At 41.7% G+C, this 24,432-nt stretch overlaps 1 protein-coding gene across 1 annotated transcript in view; it reads left to right on the top strand.

Annotated features, from left to right (window-relative positions):
• Positions 1 to 24,432, top strand: part of FREM1 (FRAS1 related extracellular matrix 1) — a 169,169-nt gene that overhangs the window by 23,502 nt on the left and 121,235 nt on the right. Inside the window, exons 2-6 of the mRNA XM_008050952.2 lie at positions 4,320 to 4,826; positions 9,811 to 9,905; positions 14,233 to 14,534; positions 16,395 to 16,591; positions 22,620 to 22,943. Of these exons, the coding sequence (XP_008049143.1) occupies positions 4,584 to 4,826; positions 9,811 to 9,905; positions 14,233 to 14,534; positions 16,395 to 16,591; positions 22,620 to 22,943 (1,161 nt within the window). The 5' untranslated portion in view covers positions 4,320 to 4,583. The remainder of the gene's footprint in view (positions 1 to 4,319; positions 4,827 to 9,810; positions 9,906 to 14,232; positions 14,535 to 16,394; positions 16,592 to 22,619; positions 22,944 to 24,432) is intronic.

Genomic DNA, 24,432 nt, shown 5'->3' with positions numbered 1-24,432 from the left:
AGACCTGCCTGGGCAACTTGGCGAGACCTCATCTCTACAATAAATCAAAAATTAGTTGGGTGTGGTAATGTGTGCCTGTAATTCCAGCTACTTGGAAGGCTGAGGTGGAAGGATCGCTGGAGCCCAGTCTGTTGAGGCTGCGGTGGCTGGGAACATGCCACTGCACTCCAGTCTGGGTGACAGAGTGAGACTCCAACTCAAAAAAAAAAAAAGAGCAGAACTTTACTCTTCACAGTTCTGAAGGCTGGCGAGTCCACGATTAAGGTGCTGTTCCTCTTCCTGGTTTGCAGAGGGACACCTTCTTGCTGTAATCTCACATGGTCTGTGTGTGTGTGTGTGTGTGTGTGTGTGTGTGTGAGAGAGAGAGAGAGAGAGAGAGAGAGAGAGAGAGAGAGAGAGAGAGGGAGGGAGAGAGAGAGGAGAGAGAGAAAACGCATGCTCTGGCCTCCTCATCCTCTTATAAGCATCTCATCATGAGGAGTCCACCCTCATGACCTCATGTAAACCTAATTACATCCCCAAAGCCCTATCTCCGAATGCCATCACATATGTTGAAACCCATCACATATGGCTTCAACATATGCATTTGGGGAGGACATAAACATTCAGACTATAATGCCCTCCCTTTCCCCTTTTTTTTTCTTTTTGAGTTGGAGTCTCACTCCGTCGCCCAGACTGGAGCGCAGTGGCCGCTCCCGGCCACCGCAGCTTCGACCTGCTGGGCTCCGGCGATCCTTCTGCCTCAGCCTTCCAAGTAGCTGGACTACAGGCGCGTGCTACCACGCCCGGCTCATTTTTGATTTATTGTAGAGATGAGGTCTCGCCAAGATGCCCAGGCGGGTCTCGAACCCATGGACTCAGGCAAGCTGCTCACCTCAGCCTCCCAAGGCGCGGGATGACAGGCTGAGCCACCAAGCCCGACCCTTGCCCTTTTCTATCCACACTACACTGCCCCTTTCAGACAAGCCCTGTTAATGACCTCATGCTTACCTGTCCATATTTTTCTCCATACTCTCAGAATAATATACAACATCAATCTCCATACACATACATGCATATGCACAGATATAGCTTTTATATTTGACCAAATGGAAACACAACATACATGTTTTTCTCCATTCTAATTGTTCTAATTCCACAATGCTTTGTAGAGATCCCTCCAAGTTGAGTGATACATCTCTGGTTCAAACTTTGAAGGGGTCATCATATTCCATGGTGTAAACATACCTGTGCTCTTGAACCATTTCCTAGTTGATGGGTATTTGCTTTGCATGCAGTTCCACTACGAGCAGCGTTGCGATTGGCCTCTGTGTTCATGTATCCTTGTGGAAGGCTGCTTTGATCTCTGTTGGAAAGATTCTCAGTGTTGGATGGGAATGATGAGACAAAGGGTGATATATTTGGGTTTTTACCTCAGACTTCTTTTGGTGTTTGGCTGGGGAAGATTAGTTGGCTGATCATCGAGAGTGTGGCATGTTCCAGAGTCAGGTGTTTCAGGTACAGGAAATGAACCTGGACCACATGTCCCGAGATGATCTGCATTTTACTCTCAGTAACTGAATTCACATGACATCATGGTGTGATCCACGGTGGATGGTGCCTCCTATGATGACCTTCTTTTATTTAGATACGTTAACATTCCTGGTTAAACTGTAGTCAGTATAAGACAATTTAAGGAGTGGAGAGAGGTAAGGGAGAAACAGATCACTTAACGCCTTGTAGGTCCTCACCAGGGCTTCTGCTTTACTTTAAAACGAGATGCCATTGGAAGTTTTGAGCTGGGATGTGACATGATGTAAGTAGCATTTAATAGACATCTTGGCTGTTACACTGAGAAATGCCTAAAAAGGGGGCAAGAGAAGAAACAGAAAGATCAAATAAGATGCCATCATCCAAAAGAGAGTTGATGGTGGCTTGGGTGATAACAATGAAGCAGTGAGAAGCTGCTGGATTCTGGATATGTTTAGAAGGACGAGTGTGTTCATTTTGTACTTCTGTGCAGCAAATCACTACAAACTTTGTGGCTTAAAACAGCACAAAGGTATTATCTCACAGGTTCCATTGGTATGGGGTCCGATCACGGTTTAGGTGGGTTCTGTACTTCAAGTTGCCACTGGGGAGCAATCAAGTGGTAACTGGACTTCCTAAGGCTTGACTTAGGAGGAATCCACTTCCAAGCTCATTTAAGGTGTTGAAAGAATTCATTTCCTTGTGGCAGTAGAGCTCACAGAGACTTGCTTCTTGGAGTTCCACAGGAGAGCCTCTAGCCCCAGTCTGTTCAGAGAGTCGTCTATACAAGGAAATGTAATTGTGGGCGTGACACTTACCACCTTTGTCTTATTCTGTTGGTTGGGAGTGTTACAGGTTCGGCTGACACTCAAGGAGGAGCAACTTCTGGATACTAGGAGGCTGGAATCGTTGGGGGTCACCCTAAGGTCTGTGTGCCACAAAGAACCAACAAGATTTTTCTTCTGTTGGAATTTGGAATGTGAGACAAAGAAAGGAACAACAGAAAAGTTGTAGGTTTTTATTAGCTAAGATAGGGAAGACGGAGGGAAGGAAGATCAAGCATTCAGTTTTAGTTGCAGAAAGCATGGGACGTCGATTATATACCCGCATGGAGATGCCAAGTAGACAGTTGCATATACTAATCGAGAGTTAAAGGTGAAGGTCCAGGCTGAGATATGAAGTTTGACACTCATTAACATATAATCATCAGCATATAAAGCCAAGGAGTTAGATCACTAGGGAATGAGACTTGGTACAAAACAGGTCCTAGGACTGGACCTTAGGGACCTCAGCATTACAAAGTCAGGGAGTCTAGGAAGATGCTCTCACTGGAAGGAGACCAGTGAGATTCAAGGACTGCAGGAATGTGGAGTCCTTGCCACCTTTGTATGTTGATTTAACTAGTTTAAATCTCAGAAAGCCAAGCTTTCTCTTTTATCTTCCAGTTTTTGAAGACACTCACCTTTCCCGTCATTTCTCCCTTCCCTGAATGAGCTGCGTTTTAAGTGATCTCAGATGCCAAATGGGAATGGAAAAAAGATTTTATTTTGTTGTGAAAGTTTAGCAACTAGGTTTGCATTCTTGCCCAAATAAACCAATCTAATTCAGCCTGAGTGTGGGCAACACAGTCAGTAGGAGTGTGTGAACAGTTTTATTTCAAGATCGACACCATAAGAAACAGGTTGATCTGTAAAGTGTACACCCCACACCCCCTTGGGTGTCAGGCGACACATGTCAAGTGCTGCCTCAAAAGTGAAAGCTTCCAAACAATGACAAGGGATTGGCCTTCCCTTCACGCATTGTGCGTGGATGCAACCTTTTGACAAATTTATTTTGTAGATTATGTACAGAGATTTATTGAAATTATTAACATGTTCAGAAATTTCTTGAAATTATTGACATGGAAGGCCTTCCTTTGTGCATACCAAACCACCATTTATTCATCAAACTATCTCTGCATTTAAGGATATATTTCAAAACTTAGGACTTTACTTTGAATAAAATATTTTCAGTTCTTATGGGACACAGAAATAACCATGCAATTCTAAGTGGTTAAAGCAGAGGTAGAGACTCCATTTGTGTAAATTGAGTACGTGACGGTGTAATTAGCATTGTAGAGAATGTAAATATGTTATATGCACCATGTCACTAGCTGTGTGCACAAAGCCACGCCACTCGATTCATAGTTTCTTTTACACATAAACAAAAACTTGAATGTTACTTAGGAAAAAAATGCATTTTCTCTCATTTCCATTCAAATGTTTCTTTGCTGTCTTCCCTGCCCACAAAAACCAGAACTGTGACCCACGTGACACATAGTTGAGCTTCTTTCTTAGTTGAGGAGTATTGAGTTAGAATTAATGATGTCTTTGAACAGAGTGCAAATCATCCCATCAGTTTTCTGGTGAAAATTATAGCCTGCATTCAACAAATGTGGAAACAGCAGCAAAGAGTTAGACAAGTGTCTCTGACCTGGGGGGGACAAAAAACCTCACTTGGGCAACAAGGCCGGCTGTCTCCTGTTGGACCACACAATGGACATCCCAATCCAGGGATATCAAGTCCGGAAGCAGGAGTTACAAGCAGGGCAACGAAGTGACTGCACTGCCTTTCAGATGGGCCTGGGGGTCAAGTTAGTTTATTTGCTCTTAATTCAGCTGAACCCATAGGCTGGTTGAAAGATGCCTTTGTCAGTGGCGATCTTTTGAATAGCCACACAAACCTTTTGGTGTCTCTCTCTCTCTCTCTCTCTCTCTCTCTCTCTCTCTCTCTCTCTCTCGCTTTCCTCCAACCCCTTGTCCCATTTGCAGGATTAGAAAAGCACTTGGGAGGCACATTAATCTTGCCGGCGTTGTCAGGAGCGATCAGCGAGTTTTATTAAAAGCCCGGGCATTGCCTGAAAGGCCTCCTTGTCTGCGTTTGAAATGAAAGGGGCACGTTAAGATCCAGGGGACATCGTCGGGACCCCTCGCCCTGCCCCTTGGACTATGAGTTGACACTCCAGGAGGAAGCAAGAAGCCCTTCTTTGTTGGAGGGATCTCGCCCGTGCTCGGAAGCCAGCTGCCCCGGTCGGCATGACCTCTCTGAGCTGGGGAGGGCCCAACGCCCTGCTGGTGCTGCTTCTGCTCCTGCTCCTGGGCCGGGCCGGTCCCACCTTCATCAGCGTGAACCGTGGGTTGAGAGTGAGGAAGGGCCAGGCCGCCTTCCTGGTGGGGGATGACCTGAAGTTTGCCATCCCCAGAGAGAAAGATGCTTGCAAGGTGGAAGTTGTGATGAATGAGCCCGTCACCCAGAGGGTCGGGAAACTCACTCCACAGGTAGGTCACAGCCGGGCTTTTCTGTTCAGGAGTGTGTGTGGATGTGAGTGTGTGAACGTGTGCAGGAGGGACAAAGAGAGAGGGAACGGGGATGTCAAGGTCTCCCCTCGAGTTCCCGGGGATGGGTGTTGCAAGGTGTTGGAGGTGGAAATGGCGGAGTTGCAATTAGCAGGCACCATTGCCCTGTTTTCCATGGGAGGTGAAGCCTTTTTTTGAGCAATCTTGACTGACTTCAAATTACAAGCCTGCCACTTGACGGGATTGAATTTCAATTATGATAACACCTGTGGAGGAAGTCGGGTTCTAACTAATATGGATGCTTGCGGTTGTTCTTAATAATGCACTGTTTCAGCAAGTCTTTTCCATTTCTCCTCTTTTATTGAAGAGAATTCAGGTGTATCTTACAAGCTGCTTGAAATTATAGAATAGCTAGTTCTCCCGGAAAAAGCATAATGTAAGAGAATTATGTCTCTTGTTTTAGGTACCTCTCTTGTCTCAGAAAAGCACACACACACACACACACACACACACACACACACACACACACACAGAGACACACAGAGAGAGAGAGAGAGAGAGAGAGAGAGAGAAACATAGGTATCCTCCCTAGGGTTGGAAAATGGGCAATCACTCGTATGGTGTGATATGAGCAGTCTTTATGGGATTACTGCTGCCCCAAATTATCACATCCATTGCCAGTCAGGAAGTCTTTGGATAAGAGATCAAGGTTTCAAGACATTTTTAGGGCACATTCGTGACCTCAGAATACCAAAGGTAAAACATGAAGACATTTTATCTATTAACACCACCTGAACATAAAGCAAGTAGAAAAGAGATGTAAAGACACTTCACAGCCGGGCTCGGTGGCTCAGCCTGTAATCCCACGCCTTTGGGAGGCTGAGATGAGTGGATTGCCTGAGCCCGCGGGTTCGAGACCTGCCTGGGCAATTAGGCGAGACCTCATCTCTACAATAAGTCAAAAATGAGCCGGACATGGTAGCGTGCGCCTGTAGTTCCACCTACTTGGAAGGCTGAGGCGGAAGGATCGCCGGAGCCCAGCAGGTCGAGGCTGCGGTGGCCGGGAGTAGCTACTGAATTCCAGTCCGGGCGACAGAGTGAGACTCCAACTCAAAACAAAACAAAACAAAACAAGACAAAACAAAAAAGCAACAAAAAAAGACACTTCACTTTATTCATTGTTCTTTGAAAATATCTGCATCATTTTTTCCCCTTTAATCAAAAAAACCCTGAGACTTTTTTATTTCAGGGCATTTCTATGGTCAAGTCCTTTTGCAAAGTGAAGATTTACCTTCTAATTCACTGGATTTAAAAAGTCTGCATTTTTATACACTGTTTTTGCTTAAAGTAGAAGTTTACACCTACACATGATCAAACATTGCTTCTGGCTTTGTTACTTGTTTCCACTATGATTTAACATTGCTCTTGTTACAAACACTTGAGAAGATTCAACGCTGTTGCTGCTTCTGGAAAAATGGACCATTCTCATTTGCCAAACTATGAACATTATGTCCTCTTCATTTTTGGCTAAAGAAACATATTCCATGAGGTTATTTGACAGTAGTGCTAGGTGTTGTGGAGATGGAATACGGAGACTTAGGTAGTGCTAGCTCAAATTATTATCTCTAGACATTCTATTTCCTTCACAAAGTTATAGACCAATTTCGAAACACATCAGAAGTCTATGGGAGAGTCTCATTTTGAAGTATTTCTGATATGTTAGTCACCAAACATCCTTCAGCTTCTTGTGAGATTTTCCTTTGTTAGTCAAAGAGCTTCAGATGGGCATCTAGAAATGCTAGAATACAAAAACAGTCCCAGGTCTCAAGATGATATATTCCTAAGAGTTTGGTAGTGGCAACTTCTCACTTTCTCCCGACATCACCCACACTCCGAATATGTTTTGACTGGCACTTATGAGTCAGGGAGAAAGGAGAGACCTGGGGTAGCGCGTGTTAAGTAGGACGCATAGGGCGGTATCAATAAGCTCAGTGAACTATTGATACAGGGACTGGTGTCAACAGCAAAATGCAAGTTCCTTAGAGTTTCAAGGGGCAGCAAGATAGGACCCCTGATCCCAGAGGAGCGGAGTTCTTGATAAATCAAGAACCCAGGGCTGTGCTGGTATATACAGGTGCCTTATGACAACTGGTCATTTGGCACCCCTTCCAATCGATATACTTTAAAAAATAGTTTATATTTATTTAAAAGTGGGTATTTTGCTGGAAAGAAGAGAAACAAAATTCTCACTGGTAGCCCACAGGGGCAAGCTGTCTAAGCGGTCTTCCAGTTCGGACTCCAAGCACGCACAACCCACTGAGCAAAACAAAAGCCCTGCTGATTACCAGATTTGAGAGGATCTGTTGGAACCTGAGCCAGCCTCTGAGAGTTCTCCTACCTCTAACCTATGACTCCTTCACATATAGGCACTCTTTCTGAGAGACATGAAATTGTTTCCATTATATATTTTAAGTGATGTTTTGATGGTCCTGGTTGCTTGTCCTGCTCTGAGGCACTGGGGAGCAGAAAGGGATCCAAGAGACCAAAACTAGGTAAAAAACATATTTGATCACAAGGCTCAAGGCTTGGAATAGACCTCCAAGTCATCTGAATCTCAAGCTCTCTGATTTTAAGGCAAAATCCGGTTACTGGAAAGACAATATGGAACAGAAAAAACAAGACATCTGACTGATCTAGGAAACACTTGACTGCTGTGAAACACCTTCAAATATACTGAGGCCCTAGGGTGCTGTTGCTTGTTAAACAACAACCACAACAAAAAGAATCGAGTCCTGAATGTTGAGTGTATGTATTTCCAGAGGCAAATGTGACCCCTCAAACTGATTTATAGCCTCTAAAGTAGATATGTGATTTATATCTTCCAAAATTTATTCTGTGGTAAAGGAGTCCATTAAAATGTGGAGTTTCATCACTCTTTTGCCAAATATTAGAATTTGTGCCACATAGAAATCTACAGAGTGGGAAAACTCTGTTTTCTCAACTGCCAAGTGATCATTCTTGTTTTTGATTTTGATAATTTCAATAAAAACAAGATGCCTCCATAACATCTGTTTTTTTCTTCTTGAATTTGTGCCTGGTTTTTCACCTGGTCCAGCCCTCTCCTAGGGATTTATGCCTTACGGAGTTTTAGAAATTAAGCATAGCCAAGCACATGTACCCGCACACGTGCATACACACACACACACCTACACACACACACCCTAAACATGATTCTTTAATAGAGCTTAATAATAAGCTGAAAGCCAAGCTTATGTGAACTCAATTCTAGTGAGACGACTGTATTAACAACACCCTGCTGTGTAATGAACAGTTTCATGTGATTTGCGCAGAAAATGTTTTGTTTAACATCTGTTCAATTAGTGTTTTTATTTCATTACTGAAGTTTGAAATCCAACAGGTTCATTTTCCTATTGGATTTTTGGAAAGGGATTTCAATCGGTGCACACCACTACCTTCTGTTTAGATAACCCTCTTGATATAATCAATTAGACGAGGTTGGTGGCAATATGTTTTCCTCACGTCTTAGGACAAGACTCGCTCACACATAGCACTTCTCACACCTGGCCCAAAGCAGGAAACTTCCTGGTTAGATCAGCACCCCAGTTTAGTGCTGAGGTTGCCTTTTTGAATAGGGAGTGCCTCGGTAGGAAAGTATCTCTAGTTTGAACCAGTTTACTGTCATTAAAGTGAGTAATGAGTTAGGAATGTGTGACAATTTAATTATAAATTGTAATTGAAAAGCAGTTGAAGTGGAAAAAAACAAAGCTAGACAGTAATTAGAAAAGGATTTAGTTCTCCTTTGTTTTAGTTAGTAAATTTATGGACAATTATGGTTGTCGCCTTTTATAAAAGGAAAACATATTATGAAACATAAAACAGATGTTTCTTTTAACAAAGCAGATTGTCTCTTTATTACCAGAACTATTTGTCAATGATATGGGGGAGGTCTTTGCTTTATTTCCTTCCTGGTTGTCAACTTAAAAGAGGAACCAATGATATCTGTGGGAAAAGAAAATCATTTGTATTAGTGATAAAATCTTCTCAGAGTGGATTATGCTGTCTGACAATGTTTGAGGCTGTAAAATGGTACAGACTAAATACCATGAATGCAATCGTGAGGGTGTGTAAATATTTCAAGGGTATTTCATAAAACTCTACCAAGTTTGACTGGGCAGAAAGAGGGTCTTGATGTGGGTGGGAAAGATAACTCTTTTTTAAAAAACCAGGATTTTAAAATACAACAGTTAGCGAGTTCCTTAATAATTCTGAGTGAGATGAGACAGTGAATGACGATTTTATTTGAATAGAGGAAATTGCCTTTAATTTCTTTGTCTCATCAGTCATTTCTGCTATTACATAACTAATAAAAGCAGTCTTTTGCAAAAATATAAGAAACAACTGTGGACCATGCTTGCCTCTGAATAACTACAACAGTGTCCTTATACCAGTGACTTCGTCTTTGAATATAAAAATGCTATTTGGAAAAGAAAGAAATAAAAGGAGAACAAAGATGGACAGACCGAGTACAGTGTGTTTATGGGTGGGATCATGCACGCTTTTTCATGCAGATACTCAGGAGGAACTCTCTAACTCAGCTACTATGAACCCCTGAAGGGGGTAAATACAATTTTGAAAAATGGAACCATGCTTTAAATGCACTCTAGCCCGTAAAAAGGTAATTATTTAGAGAAGCAATCATCCCTTAATTTATTCACTTGATCTGCTTTGGATATTCTCAAAACAAGACACAGCTGTGTAAGCAGGATGGTGAGGGGGTCTGGGAGGAGAGTAAAAATGGTGATGGTTAAAACATGCACACACACAAATATGCACACTCTTATCACCGACAGACCATAATTTCTTCAGGCAGTGCTCTCTTGTCTTAAAAATTAAATCTTATACCAGTTTTCTCATAGATATTTATCCGTTTCTTCATGTGAACTAGGTCTTTGACTGCCATTTCCTTCCCAATGAAGTAAAGTATGTTCACAATGGTTGCCCGATTCTGGATGAAGACACTGTGAAGCTTAGACTTTACAGGTAAGCGTTGCTCATTGATTGCCAGGTAGCCATTCTTTTAAGGGCTTTTTCTGTGGATTGGTGTTATTATGAAGGGAGTTAACAGATTCCAAACAAGAAAGTAAACAATAGAATCTGGAGACCTGAGTGGGTGAGGCAGGAATTGTAGCCAACTTCCAATCGTTTCCATTTGTGTCATTTACCTTGGAACTTTTCTGTGGCAAATGATTAGCCCTATCTTGTTTCTTGTTGGCGTTCTTATATAGGTATCTCTGGTGTTCCAATCCAGCACTTATGATAGGAAGTGGAAATTACAAACTACAAATGCTTCGTGAGAATTAGAAAAAAAAAATGCTCCAAAACTAAATAAAATTTTCCTTTTGATTACCAGCTGCTTGGTTATAAGGGCAATACCTTTCATTTTTAAACATATTAAGCAATAAAAATATTTTAAAATCTAATTATAAAGTTAACCATAGAATAACCGTATGAGCCGGCAACTCTACTCCTAGGTATAAATACAGGAGAAATAAAAACTTGTTTACACAAGAGCTTGTACATGAATGTCCATTGCAGCATTGTTCATAATAACCAAAAAGTTGAATCAATTCAACTGTTGAATGGGTAAACAAAATGTGGTATATCGATACAATGGAATATTATTCAGTCATAAAAAGGAATGAAGCACTGAAAGGTGCTATAACATGGATGAACCTTGAAAACATTGCGCTAAGTGGAAGAAGCGAAGCACAAAAGATCACGTATTATATGGTTCTGTTTATATGAAATGTTCAGAACTGGAAAACCCACAAAAACAGGGAGTAGATTAGTGGTTGCCAGAGGCTAGGGGAAGAATGACTGGGGAGTGACTCACTTACTAATGCATATGGAATTAGATGGTCATGGTGGCTGTACAACCTTGTGAATACACTAAAAGCCACTGAGTTGTATACTTTAAAAAGATGAATTTTATTATGCAAGGGGGAACCAAAAAACCCCAGAATTTGTTTATTAAAAAATTGTGTATTTATTCTTACATGTTTAAACTTCAGTCACCTTCAAAATACTCTTTGATGCCATACACTTATTGAGACACTTTTTTCACCGCTCAAAACAGTTTTTGAACTCATCCATTTTGATGCTTTTTAGTGCTTCTGCTATTTTTTTTTCACCCCTTCCACATCGGCAAAACATTTCCCTTTGAGGACTTTTTTCATTCGGGGAAACAAAAAATGTTGCTCAGAGTGAGATGGGGTGAATAGGGAGGGTAGGGCATGGACTCATGCTGTTTTTTGATCAAAAACTGCTGAACCCTCAATGCAGTATGGGCAAGTGTTCTCATAAACCACCCAGCATGAAATGGACAAATGCCTTGCAAGAATCTCCAAAAAGGAAAAAAAACATTCACTGAAGCTGAACACAGCCTCTCCCAACAACACTAGCTGGTATACTGATGCTGATGGGTTCCTAGAACTCTTATGTAGTGGGGAAAGCCTGAATTATGAGGGGGCCCCTCCAAAAAATAATTCTTTTTTGGGGGGGGTCCTCCCTAGTATATAACTTAACAAAAATTAATTTTAGGCCGGGCTTGGTGGCTCAGTCTGTCATCCCAGCACTTTGGGAGGCCAATGAGAGAAGATTGCCTGAGCTCACGGGTTCAAGACCAGCCAGGGCAACTTGACAAGACCTTGTCTCCACAATAAATAAAAAATTAGCTGGGCGTGGTAGCGCGTGCCTGTAGTTTCAGCTACTTGGAAGGCTGAGGTGGAAGGATCGCCGGAGCCCAGCAGGTTGATGCTGGGGTGGCTGTGGGTGTGCCACTGTGCTCTAGCCTGGGTGATGGAATGAGACTCGGACTCAAAAAAAATTAATTTTAAACTTAAGCCCATGGTGATGGTTATGATGGTATTGCTGACTTCGTAGAAGCAACTGAGAACTCAGTGTAGGTGAAGTAGGCCTTTATATAGTTTTTACTTTTTTTCTTTTCTTTTTTTTTGCTCTTAAGAATGTTTGTTTAAAATATGTTGGTGTGAATCTTCCTTACGCTAGACTAGTGCAGACCACTTCTGTAGAAGACTCTGGAATCGGAAGTAATTCTATACTCACTTAACGATCACTTGCCACGGGTCAAGCTCTATGCTGGGCATAAGAAATGCAAAGTTGAGAATATGTGGATTCTCTTGGTGCTCACAGTCTAACACAAAAGATGGGCAGATCACTAAGATGCAGAACAAGTCCCCAAAGAGAGGCACGAACAAAATACTGTGCTCGGAAAATGAGGTGGTACCCAAGGGCTCTATAGGAAGCTGTGAAATCAGTATTTCAAGGCTACCTGGATCTTTCCAAGACCTTGGCGGGTGGGAAGGGATTGCTCAAAGAGCTGGCCTGGAAGAGCTAGAACATTTGCTGCTTTCTGGCTGCTCCCACTCCTTCCTTAAGCTTCTAGGGGTGGGGAGGTTGGAAGCACACCTTGAAGCGCACCATGAAGGGCAAGGTTAGAGAAGCCACTGTTGCTCTTGTTGGCCTTGAGAACATTTCCAATAATATATTTGAAGGAATTGAAAGCAGATGATTGGGGGCATGTTTACTGCCCTCTTACTGCTTCTCCAGCATTTTGGCAAGCTGCTCAACCTCTCTATGCCTCTGTTTTCTCGTTTGTGAAATGGGATTAGCAATGACTCCCACAGGTTTTTTTATAAGGATTGAATGATATACCGCTGTAAGGGATTTCTTGTAATGCCTGGGCTGCAATAAGAGCACATCAACCAGAAGTTACACTATTGATACACTCATCAGTCTTTAAGCTTTTTGCCTCAAAAAGAATGACAGCTCATTTCTATTAGTCTCTACAGACACCCTGAGATTGGGGTTGCTAAAGGGATGGAAGGAATGGAAGTACAATTGCTAAATGGCCTTTACATGCCAAGCACTGAGCTGGGCACCACCTATAGAGTAGTGTTTCTGAAAAGCAAATAGGCTGAGTTGCTTCAGAAACCCTTCACCCTGGCCGGGCATGGTGGCTCATGCCTGGAATCCCATCATTTTGGGAGGCCATGGCATGAGGATTGCTTGTAGTCAGGAGTTTGAGACCGTGTCTACAAAAACAGAAACAAAAACCTAGGCATAGTGGCGTGTGCCTGTAGTCCCAGCTACTTGGGAAGGTGAGGAAGAAGGATTGCTTGAGCCCGGGAGTTTGAGGTTGGGGTGCCAGTGCACTTCAGCCTGAATGACAGAGCAAGACCATGTATGTATGTATGCATGTATTTATATTATTTTAAAGATGTGAGATACAATTCAGGATTAAGTATGTAAGTGGACATCAGACAGGTAAAGTTTGAGCCTCCCTTTGGTCTCCATTTTGCCTGGTTTGAGATCAGATATCCTTATTGATGTTGTGTTCCCCCTACCCCAGTGGAATCCTGTTACTGCCAATTCCTTTCTTACAATATTATGTTAAATGTTCAGGGTCTGCTTATGAGTGAAAACATGTGGTACTCTGTTCTTTGTTTCTGTGCCAAATCACTGAGTATGATAGACTCTAAATCCATCCAAGTTGCTGTGAAGTCCATATGTTTGTCCTTCTTTATAGCTGCATAATATTCCATCGTGTATATGTACCACATTTAAAAAAAAAATCCAGTCCAGTTTCAATGGGCAGCATGGCTGGTTCAATGTTTTTGTTATTGTGAATAATACTGCAATAAGCATGTGTGCACAGGTATCTTTTCTGTAGAATGCTTTGAGTTCCTCCGGGTATACTCTAGTAAGGGGATTGCTGGGTCATATGGGAGGTCAATTTCAAGTTCTTTTAGATATCACCACTCTGTTTTCCATAGAGGTTGAACTAATTTGCATTCCCACCAGCAGTGTAGAAGCGTTCCCTTTTCTCCATATCCTCACCAGCATCTGTTGTTGCTTGTTTTATTGATGATGGCCATTCTTACTGCGTCCTGGTATTTAAAAAAATAAAGAAACTTCCACTCCTTCTCTCCTGAATTAAAATGCAATTCATAAATTATACAGGATTGACACTCTTAAATTACACATGTGCTGGAAGTGAGACTCCGAAGTCCCAGCAGTCATTAAATATCAGTATGGATGATGAGTTTGAGAGCAGGTGTTCGAAGAAAGATGGCTGAAGGGAGAAGTGGCAGGAGAAGGCATTGACACTGAGTAAAGAGAAGAAGGGAAGAGAACAGAGAGGCTGGGAGTAGGGCATGAAACAAAATCCAGACTCCATCTGAGGTACAAATTTTGTGAAGACTGATCTGTAAACTTCAAGCCGTGTGCACAGGCATCAGAAGGCTGTGAGCACCAATTAATGTAGCCTTTGCTGTGTTCTCCACAGATTTACTGAAACAGATACCTTCACAGAAACCTTTATCCTGCGGGTCTTTCTCCTGGAACCAGACTGTAACATCATCCGTATGAGTAACAATGAGTTGGAGGTGTCTGAATTCTATGGCCTGTCCCAAGCGATTGATAAGAACCTGCTCAGATTCGATTATGAAAGGGTGGCCAGCCTGGAATGTACGGTCAGGCTGGACCCTATAAGAACTCGGCTGCCAGCCCATGGCCAGATGGTTCTGGTGGAGCCTCGGCCAGAAGGACCTCGTGGAGATCAGCCACACAGTTTTTTCTCTGAGTCCCGTATGATATCTTTTGATGCTTATCTGGGTGCTACTAAGACTGACAAAAATATCCATACGTGGTCGTCTTCCAGCATGACAAAGAGCGCTGTTGAACTAATATGGTTTTTAGTTGGTTGAATAATGTTGCTTAGTGGTGAAGGGCATGTACTTTGGAATCAGAAAGACTTGGTTTTGGGACCGGGTGTGGTGGCTCACGCCTGGAATCCCAGCACTTTGGGAGGCGGAGGTGAGAATTTTGATTGAGCCTAGGGGTTCGAAGCTAGCCCAAGAAACTTGGCAAGACCTTGTCTCTACAATAAATCAAAAAATTAGCCAGGCATGGTGGCACACGCCTGTAGTTCCAGCTACCTGGAAGACTGAGGCGGAAGGATTGTCAGAGCCCAGCAGGTTGAGGCTGGGGTGGCCGTGCCACTGCGCTCCAGCCTGGGTGACAGAGTGAGACTCTGACTCAAAAAAAACAAAAAGGAAAAATAAAAGAAAGATCTGGCTTTGGAAACTGCTTCTGCTCTTTATTTTCTGTGTAATTAGTCTTTAACCCATCTAAACTTCTCTAAAATGGGAAAGATAACAGCTGCCCCCTAGGGTTGTGTCAGGATGAGGGAGATGACACACACAGAGTCCTTGACTAGGTACTCGTGAATTGTTAGCTGTTGTTAGTATTAGCAATGGCCATAGTAATAAGAGGAGTTGATATATTTATGAAGCCTTATTGGATTATGAGCAGATTTGAAGTGAAAAGCTGGTGAATAGTAGCAATGGTTCACATCAGGAAGAGTTGATGGATAAATGTCCTTTCTCCTTGTTCAATCAACATGTCTTGGGCACCTCCTGTCGTGTTCTGGGAGCTATGGAAAACCAAGAAATATAAGGGTTGACCATAGACCCAGAGGTGTAATAATACCATGAACTTGGACAGAAGTAAGATAAAGACATGCTTGTACAGAAATCATCTCATTTCGTCTTCACAGCCACCTGGTTAAGAAGTAGAATATCTGTTTTGTACATCAGGGAAATGTGACTCAAAAAATAAGTGGCTATGAGCATCATATACCACAGAAAATGAAAGATACAGTTGGGCAGAGACCCCAAAACTGTTGGAGAAACAGTTATGGTTTTCAGTGAGAGACAGCAGTTTGGTTCAGGTGGTCAAAGAAAGGGAAAGTGTAGTAAAAAGACTCACTGGGGTCATTGCCTTGCTAGACTCTGGTGTGGCCATGTGCTCTTTGAACTATGGCTGTCACCATGTTTCCTGGCTTTGGCCCCCTTCCCTACCTTGGGGAGGTGATTCTCCCCTCTCCCCATTTACTTTTTAAGGAAACTTTATTTTCTAATGTAAAGAAGAACTAACTGGACCTGGAAGGATATTCAGGATTTGAGTGTGTGATAAGCACTTGGGGAGAGGATTTCAGTGAGTGAAGCAGTCTAGTAGAGATTGTATGATGCTGCAAAGACCGACTCTAGACTGTTTTTCAGTAAATGAAATTACAGGTTTTCAGAATGATGACAACCTACGGTGAATGACTGGAAGGTACATAAGTATTCTTAAGGCAGAGAAAGGGAATAAGTATGGGAAAGATAACAGCTGCCCCCTAGGGTTGTATCAGGATGAGGGAGATGACACACACAGAGTGCTTTACCCAGCGGCTCACAGTAGGTACTCATGAGTCGTTAGCTGTTGTTAGTATTAGCAATGACCGTAGTATAAGAGGGGTTGATATATTTATGAAGCATTATGGGATTATGAGCAGATTTGAAGTGAAAAGCTGGTGAATAGTAGCAGCTATTGGGAGGACTGGTTTTCAGCTTTTCCAATTATGATGTTCAAGTGACGATCTGAATCCAATGCTGTACGTTCTAGAACTGGGAACAGAATTGAAGTGTCCAGGTGGAAGCTGTACCCAGGGACTGAAGAAAATAGGAAGTCTCAAAGTGAACTGTGAGGAGTTCCTGCTGATGGGACTTCGATACCAACATATGGACCCACCTTCACCCAACACTGATTATATCTCCGTCCAACTGGACCTCACAGACAGTAGGAGCAAAATCCTGTACAAGGTAGAGTTTGCGGTGATGTGTGGGTGTCCCCAGCCGATTCATAGTAGGAGAGCCAGTTCCGTGGGGGTGATCGTGGTGGCTCCCACGAAGGGAGGGTTCCTGTGCTATTGTGGATGAAACCGCTAGTGACTCATTGGAACAGCAGGCATGTTTGTTCTGCCAGTAAGTGCTTCAAACAGTAGCTTTTGTATGTAATACCAGCATATAATTCCTCTTCTCTGGTTCGCTTCTAGCTCTACCATCACTAAGGCCACTTGGGAAGAACCAGGGCTAGTTACTTACTGACCTTCTTCCTTCTTTTCCTCCAGTACTCTTCCGCTTGGCTTGTCGATGGACTTTTTGTGACACCTTCTCTTGGATGTTCCTTCTCTTCTACTTGGAAGCAGGGCGTGTACTTCACAAGGCCCCAGGAAACCAGGAGTGGGGAGAACTTCTTCCGTTCTACTTTTATGATAGTCACAGATTTTTCGTTCTTCCTGATTTGGGGAGGCATGGCTGGGTCATCAAGGAGGCAGCCTCCCAAAGGCAAACTCCATCTTCCATTCTCTTTTAATTCCTCCTCTGAATCTCTTTTCATTGGAATAATGGCAGGAGGTGGACTCAATTTATATGGAATATTTCACACATGAGGCTACGGATTCATATACTGTGTAATTTGTTTATTTGGGAAACTGGGGCATCTGTGTACCTCAGTCTTTGTACTGATATAAGATGATCCGAGATGATATTTGGAAATACTTTCATCTTTCACATTCTGACTTCTCACTAGGGTTTTTTCTAAGGGGCCCATTATTACCTCAAGGGATTGATAAGACAAGGAGTGATAAGGAAATGATAAAACAAAATCATAGGATTTTAGAATTGAGATCTGGAAAAAACTTTGAGGTAGACTGGTCAAATTAATAGCAAGTTACTTGGAGAACTTTCATTTTATTAAATTAATTGATACATTTATCTTATTTTAATTTTTTTAATAGAGAACGGGACTCGCTGTTGCCCAGACTAGAATGCAGTGACGATCATAGCTCACTGCACCCTCAAACTCCTGGGTTCAGGCAATCCTCCAGCCTCAGTCTCCTGTGTTAATTGGAACTGCAGGTGTACCCTCTGTGTCCAGCTTGGGAGGTTTTAAAGGACAAATTTCTGAGTCTAATAAATAGCTAAGAGCATGAACACTGGGTTTGGATAGCTGGGTTAAGACGTCTGCTTAACTAGCTATGTGACTTTGAGCTTTATATTTCATTTTCTTGAACTTAAAATGGGGATACTACTTCTTGGAGTAATTAAAAGGGTTAAGTGAGAAAATATTTCTCAAGCATTTGGCACAAAACTTGGCACATAATAAGCACCGTACACATTTTGCTGGTTTAAAAACTCATCAGTAAAAAGCTGATGATCAGTCAGGTTTGCAGAGCCGGTTTGGGTTTAGCCAAGCCTCTAATTTTATAGTGGTAGCCCAGAGAAATGACATACCTTGTGCACACATGCCTGTTTTGTGGCTGGGCCTGTTTTGTGGCTGGGCCAGGACTTAAACTCTAGTTCTACTGACTACTAGTAGATGTTTTCTGTTTTGACACAAACCTCCTTTCACTTTTAGTGATTTCTTATGTTCATTGGAAAAATTAGAGTCACTTTTCTTTCTGATTTTTCTTACCTCTTCTTCACTATATTGAGTCAGAACTTTATTTGTATGTGTATACATATTTAAAGATGTGTATACCCCACATCTTTATGTGGGGTACAATTCAGTCTTAGGTGCACAAATGGTCATTGAACAGGTAAAGTTTGGGCCTCACTTTGCTCCCCACTTCACCTGGTTTGAGATCAGGTACACTTATTGATGAAGATCCATCCCCCACCCGGCAATTTGCCACTAGTGCCAATCCCTTTCTTATAATATTATAATTGCTCAGGGTCTGATTATGAGTAAGAATATGTGGTACTCAGTTCTTTGTTTCTGTGATAAATCACTGAATATTATAGCCTCTAAGTCCATCCAAGTTGCTTCAAAGTTCATAATTTTGTCCTTCTTTATGGCTGCGTAATAATCCATTGTGTATATGTACCATATTTTAAAAATCCAGTCTACTTGTGATGGGCAGCATGGGATCCATGTTATTGCTACTGTGAATATTTGTGTATATGTTAAAATCTGTTTTATTGGGGAGTTTACTCCATTAGATTACCTTCTTGCTTTATTTAGAGTTGACCTATCCATAGTTCATTTGGCAAGTCATAAAACAGAATTGTTTATGAATAGAAAAGGAATAGGTTCACTGAAAAGAATATCTTAAAAAAACACAGAAAGGAAGTAAAAAGAAATAAAACTAGTATTGCTACTCTTTTTATATGCACATACACACACACACACAAAGACTGAGGGAACACATGTATCAGAGTTGGTTTTGTTTCATGGAATTGAATTTTCTACATGTGAAGTAGTTTTGAATCTTGTTCTTTTATTATTTTTTTGGTTGTACAGTCCATTCTCATCAAATGATTAAATGACCATTCACCTGTAATTTCTTCTAGATTTCTAAAGGTCTTCTTTCTTACATTTGCCTTTTTGATCCACCACCTGAAACACATTTTATTATCTGGTGAAATACAAAGAACAGTTTTGTCCAAATAGCCCAAATTTTCAACACTATACTATCTATGGAACAACTACTTGTTTCCCATTGATTTTAGATTATTCTTCTACGGTATAGAAAGATATACCATGTCCCATTTCCAGGGTAGTGCTTTTGTTCCTTTAATTTACCTATTTATTTTTGTGCCAGTACCACATTGTTCTAAATATATCAGGTCTATAATATGCTTTAGTGTTTTACAGACAAGTTCTTCTTCATTCCATACTCTTCAAAATGTTCATAGCCATTCTCACCTAGTATTGGTTCCAGATATATAATCATTTATGCTTGTTTTGAAAAGCTTCTAAAGATTTTCATCAGTATTAGATTAAAACAATAATTTACTTGGGAAGGAATTAGAATAATAGCACATTTACCATATTGAGGCTTCTTATCCAGAAATGAGGTCTCTCACTTCATCTGGGCAATTGTTCTTTTATATGTTTCTATAAAATTTATAGTTTCCTTCATGTAAGTTGAGCACAGTTATTAAATCCAGTCCTAGGCAGTTTGTTTTTGTGAAACTATTGTAAATAAGATACTTTCCCCTCATTCTATCTTCTCATTGGTTATTGATGATAAATAGAAAAGCTATTTTTGGGGCATAATTTTTTTTATCTGGTTTCTTTTCTGAATTCACAACTATTTTAAGAAATTTTCAATTCTTTGGACTTGTAAAGACCATAGTTATATCTTTCACTAATGATAATGACGTTGTCCCTTTTTTTTCTGTAATTATTCCTCTTATTTCTGTTCTACTTCTCACTGGTTTGGCCAGAACAATATTAAATATAATATTGTTTATATGAATCCTTGTCTTACATATTTTATCAATATCAACTGCCCATATTGTTCTTTTCAGTGCTTCCTGCCTTTGATTTATCTTTGAAATTAATGTGGTCACTCTGCTTTTTCTCTTACATGATAAATTTGTGTCATCTTTTTACTTTTACTATTTTTGTATAATTTTATTGTACCTTTCTTGTAAAGTACATGTGGTCGAATGTTTTTATTGAATTTCAGACTGTATCTTGAATAAGAAAATATAAATTCTAATTTATACTTCTAAATATACTAAATTTAAAAATATTTCTAAATCTATATCTGTAATATTGAAAGTCGAAATATAAAATGGGGTCTCTTGGTTCCTTTCTATGTATGATGAGAATTGATCTAATTGATCTTTCTCCTGGCAATTGCTTTGTTTACATAATTTGCAATTGCAGTTCTAGAATACGATTTTTATGCCTTGTTATTTCTAACATCATCTGTCTTTTCTTTCAAATAAGCTCCTTTGACATTTGTGTTCATTTTATTAACATGTTTAAAAGAATATTTACTTAGACTTGATTCTAGACTGTGTTAGTCTCAGCGTTTATCCCCAGTCTTTTAAAATCATGATTTACCCATTTTTGAGTTTTCAAATAATTTTTTCCCTCATGTCACATGAAGAGCAGATACCGTAAACTCTGTAATATCTTACTGGATTGTTCATTTGCCTTCATCAGTCATGCAGTGGGAAAGGAAGGGGTTGTTTCTTCTCTGTTTTTCTCTTGCGCTTCTCACTTCTTCTGAGCTTTGCTGGCTAGTTTCTGAGCGTTGAGGCCGGTGACAGGGATGGTTTTGGCGAGTGTTGGAGACAGATCTTATTTGATCAGGCACTGATGAAGTATGATTTCATGCTCTCTGAGCCTGGCAGATGTTTCAAGCTGCTTCTTTGTCTCAGGAGCAATTTCATGGTTTCCCTGAGGAGCCCATCATGGAGGTCTGTCACGTGTAGCTCTCGTCTTGGGAGGATGTACTTCTAGTCTGAGTAGTCACTAGCAATTTCTCCTGCAGCCCTTAGGATAAAATTTCCATCTCCAGCTTGTTGTTGCTCCATTTTTGACTCCTCTGTTCTCCTCAAGAATTCTCCCTAAAAGTCAGTGTCCAGGAAGACCCCGAGACCAGTTCTCTGTCCCACTTGACCCATATCCGGGAGTTTTCATATGTTCCTTGCTGCCATAAACAAGGACAGATGGATTCTAGCACAGTCTGATTCCAGCATAGCTATTCTTATTCTGCTTCTGGCTACTTGGCTTCCTTAGGTATGAGCCCCTCTGTGTGCTCCACCTGCAAGAAACACATTTTAAGGCTGATCTCAAGGAAATTCTCCTGACACCCGCGACAAGGGAAGGAGCATTGCCTTGCTTTTCCTGTTCCATGGGGATATGTGGCGTAGATGGTTGGGAAGTGAAACAGCGTGGCACAGCACAGCACAGCACTCCTCTCTCCAGATCACCTGCTCTCTTACCTCTTTCAATCTTTTAATACTCTTATAGTGAGTGAGAGGGTCTTAGAGTCTGAAGCTGGGTCCAGACAATTTGCTTTGTAAATTTCACAGATTATAGTATATCTGTCTTATATCCACTTTGAAATCTGATATTTCTTTTATTGGATCTTCAGCTGGAGACTGAGCCTAGAATTCCACTTTTAGCATTCAGTTATACACAGATCACAACTCCTAGTCCAAAAACCAGTGTTTGACAGTGTGGCCTCACATGATTTTTGACAACTGAGCTGGGTTCTCTCAACAATGGGATATTTCAAGTCCTGTGACGGGCAGCGTCTACTCCTGTGAGGATTCTTCCTGCCCATAGCACTTGCTGAGACTTCTAATCCCATGGTGTAATTTCGTGGTTTTCAGGGAGGATCTCTTACTCATATCTCTCTCATTTTGGGAGGATGCATTCCTAGCCTGAGTGGTCAATTGCAGTCCCTCGCTTGGAGACTTGGGGTCTTAACTAACCAGACAACCGAGCAACCATCCTTCGGTGGTATGAGAACCAACTTATATTTTGCCTTCATCTTTCCCCTGCCCCCTTCAAAACCACATGACGGGAGGTGAGTAGGGGGCTGAAGGAGGCTGTGGGTGTGAGCCAGACACTGCCAAGTGCCTTACTTTGACTATTTCGTCTAGTCCTCACTTAATATTTGAGAGTCTAGTATTTCCATGTACAGATGGAAGAAAAATGAGACTCGGGAGTTAAGTAGTTTGTCTAGAGTCATACATTTTACTAGTGCTGGAGGCAGAATAGTGAGCACAGTTCCTTCTGACACCAACATTGGTGTTCCTTTCTTCACCCTGGCAGCATATGAGAGTCACCAGGGGCTCCCCAAATGCTGCTTTTTTGGACCCTGTTTGGAACAATTATATGAGAACCTCTGGAGATGGACCCTAGTTATCAGTGTGTGTCAAAGCTTCCCCGGGTGATTGTAATGTGCAGCCAGGTTTCAGATCACTGCTGGATGCATCCTCTAGGCTGTGGTCTTATCAAATATCATGCTGTTAATGCTATGTGATGTCGCTTCATTCATATTATTTCCTCCTTTCTATTGTCTTTCTCTGTCAAAAGTCAGAGAGCGCGTGGTTGCCCGTCTATATCAGAGCTGGCATTCCGAATCAGATTCCAAGGGCTGCATTCATGGCCATGTTTACCCTGGAAGCAGATCAGTTCATCCTGACCTCCTTGACCACATCAGTTTTGGACTGTGAGGAAGATGAGACCCCCAAACCCTTGCTGGTGTTCAACGTGACGAAAACCCCGCTTCAGGGCTACATGACCCACCTGTTGGATCACACGAGACCCATCTCCTCTTTCACCTGGCGGGATCTCAGTGACATGCAGATTGCCTACCAGCCACCCAACAGCAGCCATTCGGAGAGGAGACATTATGAGGTGAGGAGAAAGAGTGACGACGCTTCCAACCTGGTTGGTATTCACAGTGTCATTGACCAAGCCCCTTGCTGAGCCCTCAGGTGTATTTGTAAGACGTTCATTGTCTCGGAAGAGAGTCAGTCACTGTGAATCAGGATACAGATGAAATGCTCAGGGGAGGTCACGTCTCAGGAAGCAGCTACCACTCAGCTTGGGCTGATCACTGCCCCATGGAGAATACACATGCGCCTGGTGTTGCCATAGCTCTCATTTGTCAAGAGAAGTTGGAAGCCTGTGTTTTTTTTTTTTTTGTAAAAATGTTTCAATTCTTATATAAAACACAATTAAACAATTTTAAACACATTGTACTAGCTACAAAATATTTCTGAGGATCACATTTGGCACCAATTTGAGACCTCTGGTAGCGCTCCATAGCTTCCCTGTACTACGTAGACCATTGACATTCCAGATGAGTTTTGTTAACAGTTCTTTTATTAATAAATTATTTTATTTTGGGGAGGAGAGTTTTTTATGAGGGTCCTTGATTTTAGTGAATGACACTGACACAGGGTGGCAGATTCCATGGTCTCATTTGATAACTGAATTTTTTTTTTTTTTGAGTTGGAGTCTCACTCCATCTCCCAGGTTGGAGTGCAGTGGCACCCTCACGGCCACCACCTCCTTGACCCACTGGGCTCCGGCAATTCTTCTGCCTCAGCCTTCCATGTAGCTGGAACTACAGGCGTGCGCCACCACGCCCAGCTAATTTTTTTGGATTTATTGTAGAGACGAGGTCTTGCCAAGTTGCCCAGTCTGTTTTTGAACCCATGGGCTCAGCAATCCCCTCACCTCATCCTCCCAAAGTGCTGGGATGACAATAATTTTCCTATTAAGCACTTTCCATCAGGAAAGTCCTCCTTTTATCCAATCTATATCACTTTTGCTGCAGGTTTGGCCTTTTCCCTCTGGTTTTGTGTTCAGTGAGAATCAAGAGCAGCTGGTTACAGTCTTACACATAATAACGCTTCATATACCCAAAGACCTACCAGCAAGTTGATTCAAACAGGATGGAAATTTTAAACGAGCAGATTGATACAGACTTGAGTTCAGGTTTATTAGGGAAAATGAGTGTTCCTGGGGTTACCAAATTGTCCTCCGTGCAATTTTGGCATTTTCAGCATTTAGCCTCAGGAGCAGACAAAAGACTATAAATGTTGTGCTTTGCCTTGCTTTTATTTTCTTCTTTTCCTCATACCATGTGGCAGCTGTTTTTTTCTTTCTTCCCTCCCCACCCAACCCTTCCCTGTGATGGAGTTCTCATTATACGTCCGAGCTCACAAGTAGAGAACTTTTCTGTCTGCTTCCTGCGTGTATTTTCTGGCATCGTATAAATCGTATCTGGAATCTTAAAGCTGAACCTGTGCAAATGTGTTTTCTTGTTTTTGTTTTTGTTTTTTATCAGACGGTAGCTCTCAGTTTTCTCAGGGGAGTTTATGAGAATTTTAGGTTG

The sequence above is a fragment of the Carlito syrichta genome, unplaced genomic scaffold, assembly GCF_000164805.1.
Source record: "Carlito syrichta isolate Samal-C Ts95f unplaced genomic scaffold, Tarsius_syrichta-2.0.1 Scaffold154501, whole genome shotgun sequence".
Classification (NCBI taxonomy): domain Eukaryota; kingdom Metazoa; phylum Chordata; class Mammalia; order Primates; family Tarsiidae; genus Carlito; species Carlito syrichta.
This window is presented reverse-complemented; position numbering and strand designations above follow the sequence as displayed.